Raw genomic sequence first — 12,097 nt, 5'->3', positions numbered from 1 at the left:
GTAACGCTTCCAGAATGTACTTGACATCAAGCTTCTATAAAACGAATGCGTTTTAAGATCCTTTAAGATTTTTTTTAAATCGGGTTCAATACCATTTTCATCATTCTTCTCGTTTTCGGGGGATTATAAAGTTGTTATAAAATTTTTGAATGACTATTAATTTTACCAAAATAAAGAAACGTGGTTAAAGGGTTGTTGACCTTTCTTGGTGGGAACCATTGTGTGACTTGACTGTGCCTGTGAGGGTAATTACTGTATGTTTGGGTGCGAGGCGACATTGCAGGTTTTTCCAACCCTCGGATATGCAAAAAAGAATGGTGCGTTACACTTTCTCTAAGTGTAGCTCACCACCCGCTTCTACTATTTGTATTTAAAGCCGTTCTACTGAAAGTTGTATCATTGTAACAAGATGCCGTCAATGTGATTTGCCATTCTCTCTCTTTTACCTTTAGAAGTGCCTCAGGATACCATATAGGTTGGAAATTAACCAAATTGAGAAATTGTATCAAAGCCTATTATAGTCCACGTTTGCTAATGGTTTTTAAGCCATCCAGTTTATAATGGAAATGTGTTAAAATTTCTGGGGGGTGGGTTCAAACCTCTGAATATTATTATAATAGTAGTAATATTCTGATATTTAACGAGACTGTTCTGTTAATTATGATATCTTTAATTACTACCACTCGTCGGCCTTGACTACAGGCTGTGTTGCCCCGGGAAACGGGCCAGGCTCGAGGCCGCGGGTGTGCGGGGTGCTAGTCGGTTAGCGGCCGTTTGAGCTCGAGCCGGACCCGTTTGAAAATACGGACATGGGTCTTAAAATAAACATTTAACTTAAGTTACTGTTCGGTACATGAAGGTGAGCGGTACAGAAGAAAAACTGTTGCTTTAGTTGGGGATAAAGGTTGAGCCCTTTACTGATAACGTCAGTTAAATCTGCTTGGTTTATTGTTTAAATATGAATAAGTTGGAGCTATGGGTCTAGTTACTCGTACGATAATTGATTAAATCAGGAAACTGTAATTAGCATTGTGATTTTTTTTATTACAGAGGAACAGTTTTATTAAAATTATACTTTTGTTATAATGGGTGCCTTTTACTTAAAAAATATACCGGGAGATAAAATGGTCTTTGTCAACGTAGCTGTGAACCTTCTTCTTCAGAAAGGCTAGTTTTATGTAATTGATGTCAGTGTCTTGCATCTTCCACGATATTTCTAATCCCTTCTGTTTCTTTGTGCTGAATTTATCTCCTATGGTGCTGTTTTCGTTTCTTTACTTTTCCCATAAATCGCTTTGAGAAGATTATTTTAAAGGCGCTATATAAAGATGTTGTTGAAATGTTTCCGCCCTTACAGAACCGAGAAAAAACACAAAGAAACCTTAACAGATATGCCGTTTACAACCTTGAATTTGGAAAGTAGCCGATTGCTACTAAAACGTAATGCCGCTTTGATGGAAAACAAGTCCTACAACTGGAGGCCTATAGCCTATTGTGCATAAACAGATTACATTTTTCTAGTGCTCTTTTGTATCGGTTGTTTGGTAGATCTGAATGTTAACATTACTTTTATAAGCGAACTTGTATATCTACCAGTCCAGTCCTAGTTACAGGTTAATGTTTTTTGATTTATCGAGGACAGTCAGAATGGCCAGACTTCAAAAGATTTATGCTTGCTTGCGGTATCTGATGCTCTTCGTTAATGGGATCATCTGCGTAAGTATAGTTTCACAGGACAATAAACCTTAAAACCTCATGCTGAAATAGGTGGTGCTGTAAAATCCAGTGAATGCAGGGTGGTGATTAAGCTACATTACCGCCATAGATCAGGATGCATCTCTGCCTGGAAATTTATGCAGTGAAAAAATATAAAACGCTATAATTAAACTACAAAAATCGCACAACATAAGGAACAGTTATTTTATTGTAAGGCTACATCATATATTCAGCTTCAGCCTTCAAAAATATATGAATGTTGGGTATTCATTCATTTTAGATTGAATTAAAAAATGCCTACCTTTTTGCTGCCTCTTTTAAATTCACTGAACAGTCTTCCAGCATTAGGTTGTTATAATAGCAAATTTTAAATCAGGAATTCCAGTACTTCAAATTCTTATCTGTATTTCTATTTTTGTGTTCAGAGGGGCTAGATTCCCCACATTTCAATGATCTCTAGCTGTGTTTCTTGAGGTATTTCTAAAATTGTTGTGTTCTAAATTAATTTCTAATCTAAACTGTTTATTTTTACAATTTTTTTACAAAAGTTACAGTGAATGAACTTCTAATCAATATGTAGCTCAATGGTTTGTAGTAATGAAGTGACCTGAGAACCACATCCTGCTGTTTCTTGAAGCAAGCCAAGGTTCCAGCTTCAACAATATGGTTGGGTGACTTGTTCCAAACACAATGAAATATGCAAGCCTGATTTTCTTTCTCCATGCTACATACTGAATGAATAGCCTTTTGGTGGAGGTTACTGAATTACTTGATGTAGCACGAAATTAGTGCAAAAAGATCTGGATGACTTCACATGGCCATCTTTTTTTCAGACTGGGGGCTTTGTGCTTCTAGGATTGGGACTGTGGATCAAGTTTGGGGCAGCGTCCTTTGTTCAGGTTATGGGCCCGTTCTCAGCCCAGCTCATCAATATTGGCTATATCTGTATTGGCGTTGGAGCCGTGCTGGCCCTGATTGGCTTCCTTGGATGTTGTGGAGCTTGGAAAGAGAACAGATGTCTTCTCTTGTTGGTAAGAGGATTGTGGAGCTGTTTGGTGCTAGTTTTGTCCAGCTCTGTTTCACACCCAGAAATGCATGAAGCAAATACAGCTGTCTAATTGAACACTTTGAGTGCTTTTAGATTACGGCATTGACAGAACAAACTCATCATACTTACAGAAGGGTTTTGCATTCTTATGTTCCCATCTTTTAATAATTTATCAGTTAGTTTGATGCTCTGAGAATGTATTTTACATCAAACCATATCTGAATATAGAGATTTGAGCCTGTTTTTGCAAGGCATTATGTCCAACAATTGCTTTTAATTCAATAACTTTGCTAATGTGAGAAATCGGTTGCTGTACCTGAGTCTTCCCTGGACATGTCATTGCAATGGCTTAGATGTGCTTCTGAAAATTAGGAATATGCTGTTAGATCTGTGACATATTTTAAGTAAATTTATAAATCCTTATAACCTCCATTACTCTTCAAAATTTGTTGATGTCGAGTGAATACTGTGGATCACATTATTTTCATGCTTAAGATGTGTGTGGATTGGTGTACAGATCTCTTATTTAAATCTCTGAATTGTTTTTCCTTGACAGTTCTTTGCAATAGTGACACTGATCTTCGTGGCCGAGGTTGTTGGAGCCATTCTTGTTCTTGTTTACAGGGCAGTGGTAAGGAGACTGCTCTCTTCATGCCTCTAAACTTCTCCCCACCCAGTTTAAAAAAAAAATTCTATTAGGTTCTTTAAAGCCTGATCTTTTTACCATGTGTGTATACACATCATTATGCGTATTTTTGTGGCTGTTCATTTTCCTATTATTCTGGAATAGATCTCCTCTTCTGATGATAGGGTTTAGATTATAGATTAATCCGAGTATATACTAACATTTTAATAAAATAAAACTAAAAATAAATTATAATAAAATTTAAAAATAATCTTCATTTGGCATCAGTTAGACCATTAAGGAAGTCTAAACCGATTTACTGTTTCTTTAGTATCTTGTTTATTCTATATCAGCTTTATTTTCTTTGTAACATGTTTTGTTTAAAACTGGTCTAGTACTAAGCATTTTAACCACCATTCCATTTTTTCCTGAAAAAGGACTTTTTTTTATTTTAAGAGAAATACTGTGCAAAAAATGGGTAGTTCTTTTGTTACAATACATAATAAAGAAAATAATACAGAAATAATAAATGAATCCTTAATTCCTGTGCAAAACAGCCCTTTTAGAGTTCTGCAAGAGAATCAGATGGGCAATTTACTCACAAGGAGGTTTGGGTTGGTTATGCATAGTACAGCAATTAAAAATAATTTTGTTGTTTTAGGTAGAGGCTCTTGTACGTGACACTAGCAAGAAATCTCTGATGCAGGGCTATATGGGTCCTGCAGCCTCAGATACAGTGTCCCAGGCTTGGAACACCATTATGATTGGGGTAAGTTATCAGCCAAAAGTCATGCCATTGAAGAGGACATGTTCAACCTCTCACTCTAGGAAATAAACATCCAGCCACATAGCTTGTACATGATTGAAAAAATTACATACAATACCAAATAAAGGGTATTAGGAGAAGTTTGATAATGAAAATAACCTAGGATGACAAAGATTTATCTGAGAAAAGTATCTGGTCTCAAAGCATTAGTAGTTTGTAAAATGTTAATTAAAGTTATTGCTGAAACGTCAGCTGATGTGTACTTTTTTGTTTATTTTTTTTCCTTGTGCTTTGCAGTTTAAGTGTTGTGGGTTCGACAACTACACAGACTTCTCTGGCTCCGTGTTCAGTGTGAACACAGGGCTGTCTTATCCAAAGAGCTGCTGTGCTGTCCTGACAGAACCGGCCTGCAATGGGTTGGACATGAACAAGACTCTCATTCACCAGAAGGTGCTCACCTACTAGATGATTTGCAAGAGTTTGTTTTTACAGATGTGTGAAAAGTTTTCATAGTACTGAAGACATTAACAAAAGAGAACTTCTCTAAAACATGCATGGACACATAGAGGTTTACTCACAGATAAGGGGTTGTGAAAGATCTAGCAGAATGATAGTTCAGGCAGGGACCTTATTTTTTTATTTACTTGAGACTCAAATTACAAAACACAGCCCATGAAACTTCACACCCCTTAACATACTGTGTATGTCATCATTCCACCAGATGTGTAACTAGCACTCTAGTCTGTTAACTAACAACCAATGACTTGGCTAGGAAGAGATATTTATAGCTACTTCAAACTATCAATAAAACTCAACATTTGTTGGCCCTATCCAAAAAAGCCCTCTTGTCTGGACATATTTATCTAATACAGAGGTTACACTTTCTGACATACAAATGGACAATTGGAGAACCATCACAATTAAAACCTGCTCATGAAATATGATAAAAGCAGATGAAAAATATACAGTTAGTACAATCTGGGCACGTTTCTCAAGGCTATGGCAGCATTGTCTCTATTTAGGATTTGAAGTCATAACCCCCTAGAATCCAAAGTCCTAAACACCAGTCCACACTAACGCTAAGTTAGCCTTGCAGGGGTCAGATTGTTACCTGGAGGGGTGGAGGTGATAGGAAGGATGGGCCTTGAAAGCTAATGATACAATTGAACGTAATGCTCCATAATCACTTATTTACAAAGAATAAATTAAGTAAATAGACACTGTCTGGAATAGAAGTTGATGAGTTCTGACACCTCATACCAATGTCTTTGTCAAAGGCCATACAGCCTTATTTCAGCAATTGAATTTGTAGAAGTGTCCGTTTCAAATTAAGAAGTTGAATGTAGATTCATAAACGTAGACTGATCATGCCGTTAAAAGATCTTGCCAAAGCCTGCTTTACTGTAGAGCTTTCCTTCTGTTGATTAGAGTATCCCTGACACGGTCCAATTCATGATGTGATTTATCTCTCCTGCTGGAATATTCTTTCTCTCTCCCTGGCTAGGCATTTGGACATTTAGCAAACTTGTAATTTTTTTAGATATTGTTTTATAGAAGAAATGTGTCTAATTTACAGTGTTACTATTTCAAAAAACAACTTAGTGAATATTGTTGACTGGCTGAATTTCTAGGTCAGTTGAATAATTATTTCCTTTCATAATCTATAGTGTTAATCGAGAAAAATATTAAGTCATTTTTCACATGTATACACTGAATGCACAACACAACATTTTTCTTTCTCAGCAAAACAAATATTTATATACAGATAGAAAAAAGAAACGCAACATTTCCTGGAAAGAGAATACTATATTTATAGCTTATGTACTTTCACAAATAAGTGTTTGTTTTAAGCCCTCTGACCAGCAATACAGCTTGTACAGTGAGGCATCGCAACTTGCCAATCACACAAAAGCTTGTTAGGTGCACTTTTACCCAACAAGGTCCAGGTGGGACAATACCTGATCAGGTCACCTTTAAAAAGGCCTTAATTCAAAGCTTAGGGCACTGCAAGAAAAAGGCCTCACTTAGTTTTGTGTACATTCCATAATTCCTCAAATGGCACCAGAAGCAAGGGAGAGGGCCATTGGCATGCTGCAGGCAGGCATGTCATGTGCCAGCGTTGCAGTTGCTGCTGCTCCACTGTGTCCCGACTGCAGAGAAGGTTTCTGCAGATTGGCAGGACAGATGACCGCCCAAGATCCAGTCGTCCTCGAGTGACCACACCAGAGCAGTACTGAGGCATTAGGTTGGTTGATCTGAGAGATTATTTCAGATCTGCCACCCATACTGCTGCTGAAACTGCTGGCAGACATAATACCCTCATCAGTGACAGGACAGTGAGAGTCTATACTGCTGGTCTTAGAGCAAGGTGACCTGTCAGAGGCCCTCTGCTCATACCCGACTGGCTTGGGCCAGACAGAGGCTGCGATGGACTCGTCAGCAGTGCCATCAGGTCCTTTTCACGGATGAGTCGCTCTTCAGCCTGTTCCACTCAGACGGGAGGGCCAGAGTGTGGAGGAGGAGATGTTGCGTTTCTTTTTTCCATCAGTATATATGAGCTGCTTAACATATTTAGTTTTAAATTTGTTATACATGGCTTTTCCAAAATTCCAAGGCACACAGGTTGAAAAACACTGGATTAGATATGGGATGCATCTCTCACTGACAGCACTACATCACAAGGGCCAGGCAAGGGCTAAGGGCTATTAATCCCTAACAGAGTCCGACTCGCCCACCTCTGGCAGAACTCGGATCAACTAGGGATCTCCTTCAGCAGGCTGTTCTTGTTCTTGCCAGGTTTCCCTGTTTACACTGTCCTCTTTTTTAGGGGTGTTTCCGAGTGTTGATCTCACTGGTTCAGGAAAAGAGTGTCATTATTGGATCAACAGCTGCTGGCATTTGTGTATTAGAGGTGGGTCCTAGAATAGGAGTGTTTAACTCAAACAGAACCGGCCTGCAATGGGTTGCACTCTCATTCACCAGACGGTGTTCACATCCTAGATGATTTGCAATAGCTTGTTTCCACAACTGTGTGAGAGGTTTCCATAGTACTGAAGACATTTACAAAAGAGAACCTCTCTAAAACATATATGGACACAAACATAGAGGTTTACTCACAGATAAGAGGTTGTGAAAGATCTAGCAGAATGATGATTCAGGCAGGGACCTTATTGTGTTGTTCTGTATTAACATGGTTAATTCTGGGTTTTGGTCTGTTTTGCTTGGGAACAAACCAGGACCTGTGACATGCAAAGACAAATGATTTCTCAGCTTAACACTTCATGAATAAACTGGTACAAACTGGCACTAAATACTGTACATTGTTCTGAAGTGCATAAAGATCTCTATTAACATTTACATACCCACATTCTACTTTTTGTCAAGATTGTTTTCATATATTCTTTAGTTTATTATTGCACAACAAAATTAAACACAGCAAGTTGTCAATCGGGACTACAAAACAAGTTATAATAACATTTTTGAAATGCTTATTTTCTTTTAGGTATAAAATTCTAAATACTGAGTATCAAAAGAAACTTACTGCTCTTTGCATGTATATTATTAGAAAATGTATAGAGATTTTGGATATTGAGTCAATGGCTGATCATGATATACCTCAGTTGTTGCATAAGCGCTATATCATCACTTTACAGTGACTTTAAATGAAATGTCAAGACTGGTGAAAATCAAGAAATCAAGAATAACACAGAAGAAAACCAACATATCCCACTTATCAAGAATAATACCTTCATGTCACAGGAATATTCAAGGCTGGACTAAGTCAGCACAGTGCTGGGGTAATCCAAGAATTTCTAATCTGGCAAGACGTTACAGTCTGTCTGTCAATGATATGCCCTGATCCAAGAGACCATTCCAGCACGATAACTTACATCCTCATGCTGCTAGTATAACAATAGCTTTTGTGTCATGTCTGTTCAATGAAATGTTATTGTTATTCTTTTCTTCATTTTCCTTTCAGCTTGTGGCCATGATTGTCTCTGTTGTGTTGTTTGTTAAGCTTGGAATTCAAAATAATGGTTAGAAGACCAACACTGCGATTTCTTGAATGCAAAGCAAAATTGAAGGTATCAATATTCAGTGTATCACTACAAAACATTTCTTTTTTACATTTTTGTGATTCATAAAAAACACTGTTATGCTTGTAACACTGAAGGCATCTCTAAATACATTTGAAATGTAAATAAAAAGTATCCCCTCCAATAAATAGTACATTCTTTTGCCAAACAACTTTGAAAAATTGATGGGTGATGTTCTACAATGATTTATGTCTCTAATATTTCACTTTATCATTTTATATTTGATTAACACCTAGATTTATATATCTATAAATGTCTCTGCCAAGTTGGATGTACATTCAGTGCATTTAGAAACAGCCTTAATATATTGTAATCTGGAGATGGAGGTTACTTACATCATTAATAACATATTTTTCGGGTCTACAGATTTCTGAGCCCTGAAATCTGTTCACAATAATTAGTATTTGTGAATACAATTCTTTCATTATTCAGAAATGTTGAATACAATTTACCTCACGACTATTAAAGGTTGAGATCTAGGTTTTCTTTTTAATATGAAAATCATATGTATAAAGTATATATTTGCTGGTTTTCTTTAACTTCTACTGTTATATTTAAATGAAATTCTGAAACAATATTAAAAATAATCTGTCTAAATTATATACAGCACATCCTCATCCTTTTAGGTTTAGTGGATAATATCTTTTCATATCTTTATTAGTCTGGTTTAGATAATCTTATATTTATTTTGTTAATAACCAATTATCTTAAAAAGCAGTATTTGGTTTTCAGTAATCCATTCAAAATTCTAGAAATTCTGATACAATCAGAAGAATAATAGTCTTGAGCTCAGGTAATATGAGTCATGTCCTAAATAATGTCAGTCTTCTGCAATTATTTTTTTCAAATTCATTGCAATAATAATTCAAAATAATAGCAGTTAACTTTAGAGGTCTTGTATTTCTACAACGCCCTCCATAATTTTCATTTGCTTTTTAAGTGTTACAGTGTGAAATCATTACAAAAATAATGGATGACAACTTACTCAAAACATATGACACTACTGCCCTCTAGTGTTACTTTTCTGTAATTGCGTTCGTCACCCATTTCTTCTCGAATGTGCAGTTTTTAGTTTTCGTAACTAAAAATTCGCTTGAGCACTTCAATATTTTTGCGGTCTCTTATTAGGTATACACTATTGAACCACCTCACTTGTGACGATTTTAGTATTACTGTTAAAATGTAGGTGGATAGATACTATATGTATATTACAAAATATACCTGTTTCTATATTATGTTAAATCTGGCATCCACAATTTTTACAACTTTAAAAGAGCTGGACTCTAAACAGTAAAGTTAGCTTTTAATGATTTTTCAGGTGTAACTGTAAAAATGAGCTAGATTTCAGACTGTGTTCTTATGTGGTTTCAGTGTTCCCTAGCTAGGAGAAACATTGATGACCTTATTAACATTAAATTAAAATTACAAGTATTTAGATGATGGAAAAAAATGCATTTCCAAAATAATATTTGTAGTTACTTCATTTTTATTTACAACACGGGGAATTATTTCACAGAGACTGCAAACTGGTTGTAGACATTATAGTGTAATACTTGATCAACTCCTTTTGGGATAGCAATTCAATCAAACTGAGAATGTGAACTATTCAAACTGTTCAAAGCAACACACAATGAATGTCTGGACCGATAAATTAAAGTAAAACAGTTTCTTGGTTAAAAGGAGCATAATTAGTGCATTATTGAAGCAAGGAACAGTGACTGGTTTTGAAATGCCCGGTATCACAATTAGCTTTTGCTAGCTGCCCCTAACACTAAAGGAGACTCACTGAAACAGCACAAATGATTACACATTTGTGAAGTCACAAGTATGTTTAACAATAAAATGGCACTAAGATTCTGTAGTTAGGTTTAATCATTTACATTTTTAAACTGTAACAGCAAATGCAAAGGGAGTGGGTGTGTCACAGGTCCTTGAGACCAGGTCTTTGTGCTGTGGTATTTCACACAGTCGATCCAGTCTCAAGAATTGCTCACTTCTCACATTTAATTGTTAGAGCAGTAATCACACACCTGGCACCTGAAAGCACAGTAACGTTTCACTCAGTAAACTTCCTGCCTGTTATAAGAATGGATTAAAAATATTTAAGGGGGGGTTTATAACTAAGTATTGATCAGAGATTGCTAAAAACATAAAATAGCCTTCTGGTGCTCTGGTATATGAAGGAGCAAGCAGTGAGAATGTAAATATAAAGTACTGATAAGTCACACTGCTTAGTTGGATTAATGATGGAAAAAGAGTGCACATTATTGTATTGACAAAAATGGTTAATTTTAAAAAAATGTTTAAATTGCCAGTTTTTTGCTTTGTACATCTGTATTACAGTTGTCCAGCAGGGTGAGGATGTCAGCCTTGGGAATCCCAGTCTCAGCTGGTTAATGGCATAGCCTAGAACGCACTGGACCGTCTGGACTACAGACTTTGCTTGTACAATAAATGTTTTTCTTTGTTGAGCCACTTCGAATAGCAAATATTCTCTTCTAAAGCGTTTTGTTTTCGATATTGCTTTAGTTATAATGCCCACCTCAGTAACTCAGTGATGGTTTTATACAGTAGGTGGGCAGCACAGTTAGCGTTGCTGCCTCACACCACTGTGGTCCTGGGTTCAGTTTCTGGGGTGCTATCTGCGTGGAATCTGTATGTTCTCCCCTTATTCATGTGGGTTTTCTCCAGCTGTTCTGGGTGTATCCTGTCTCTGGGTTATATATTAACTGTGATGCTTTCACTATCCCAGCCCTGAAAGAAAACAATGCCAGGAGCAGGCTTGCTTTCTTTTGGCCGGTTTGTGGATGTGAAGGTCAGGGCTGTGGCAGTCAAACACAAGCTGTAGTGCTGGTGCATAAGTGAGGTCCTTACTGGAGAAGAGGAGGGGGACATCACCACAAACTCAAAGACCAACGAGAGGAGGTAGTTCATTCAGAGTAGGAGTGTGAACACACAATGAATCATATAATCATTCCAACAGTAATCTCTTTTATTTACAAAGAGCAATTTCTCCCAAAGGCATGAACACTTTGCTCAAGGGTACAGTGTCCCATCTGAGAATTGAACCAAATACTACCTGGAGTCCAGAGTCCCAACCAAACCTTTGCAGAGCTGCTCTGTGCATACAACCAAAATAAAAGGAAAAACAGTCGAGTCTTTCTGATTGTTCTGCTAGATGGACTGCGGGCAGCCACCCAGCAATGGAACGTGCTCCTAAGAAAAACGATGCATGTGATTGCCCATGCGAAAGGAGAGGCTTTTCATAAGGGTGCAGGGCAGGGAGCAAAGCAATTGTGACACTAGCTAACAACAATTTACTGCTGTTTGACTTGTGGGCTTTTCCTCCTGTAAATGAGGTGTCTATTCATGTGTGCAAAACTACCTTTATGCTGGAGTCCTCTGGCATGTCTTCTTTTATGGGGTGATCTTCTTCTTTTATGAGAGATGTAAACACAAGTGAAGTAAACAGTGTGTCCGGTGCATTGTAACCAGAGTGGAATTCCTGGGCTGTATCTCCAGAAAGCTATGTTCATGTTCTGGTTAAGAGTGTGTAAGTGCCCTGTGCGATTAGCAGGCTAACCCAAGCACAACTGATCAGCCGATGATGTACAGTAGGTGCAAGGTGAGCCCAATCACACTGGTATTTGCAACAGGGATTTGAGCACACTCAACGTCTTTAAGTAAAATGCACAGAAAAAAAATCAATTTTTATGTTTATTCCTAATCGCCAATGACTAAAAATGTATGCAGAATAATACCCAGAACAAAAGCTGAAATTCTATACTTTCGTCTCATGTTCATCTTTTGATATGAAATACAAATTTCATTAGTACACAACAAAA

At 37.1% G+C, this 12,097-nt stretch overlaps 1 protein-coding gene across 3 annotated transcripts; it reads left to right on the top strand.

Annotated features, from left to right (window-relative positions):
• The first annotated feature begins 334 nt into the window (after window positions 1-334).
• Window positions 335-8,380, top strand: LOC148650111 (tetraspanin-16-like). 3 transcript variants are annotated; one of them, XM_088603599.1, is made up of 8 exons: window positions 335-859; window positions 1,643-1,716; window positions 2,550-2,747; window positions 3,321-3,395; window positions 4,051-4,158; window positions 4,453-4,605; window positions 6,983-7,066; window positions 8,135-8,380. In XM_088603599.1, exons 2-8 carry the CDS (start codon window positions 1,648-1,650, stop codon window positions 8,195-8,197), a joined length of 750 nt encoding a protein of 249 aa, XP_088459725.1. In that variant the 5' UTR covers window positions 335-859; window positions 1,643-1,647; the 3' UTR covers window positions 8,198-8,380. The 3 variants fall into 3 exon arrangements, with proteins under 3 accessions (XP_088459725.1, XP_088459723.1, XP_088459724.1); XM_088603597.1 differs by having other exon boundaries at window positions 335-904; XM_088603598.1 differs by having other exon boundaries at window positions 335-904; window positions 1,638-1,716.
• The last annotated feature ends 3,717 nt before the right edge of the window (window positions 8,381-12,097 follow it).

This window comes from Lepisosteus platostomus, chromosome 13 (genome assembly GCF_059453375.1).
Source record: "Lepisosteus platostomus isolate fLepPlt1 chromosome 13, fLepPlt1.hap1, whole genome shotgun sequence".
Lineage (NCBI taxonomy): Eukaryota > Metazoa > Chordata > Actinopteri > Semionotiformes > Lepisosteidae > Lepisosteus > Lepisosteus platostomus.
The sequence above is the reverse complement of the archived record's forward strand: the minus strand, read 5'-3'. Positions and strand labels throughout refer to the sequence as shown.

What these genes read in the sequence shown, in the direction of transcription:
- LOC148650111 (XM_088603599.1), top strand. Translation starts at nt 1,648, where the DNA reads ATGGCCAGACTTCAAAAGATTTATGCTTGCTTGCGGTATCTGATGCTC. An exon ending in TTCTTGTTTACAGGGCAGTG is followed by an intron (nt 3,396 to 4,050) that starts GTAAGGAGACTG and finishes TTGTTGTTTTAG; the next exon opens with GTAGAGGCTCTTGTACGTGA. An exon ending in CTGGCATTTGTGTATTAGAG is followed by an intron (nt 7,067 to 8,134) that starts GTGGGTCCTAGA and finishes TTTTCCTTTCAG; the next exon opens with CTTGTGGCCATGATTGTCTC.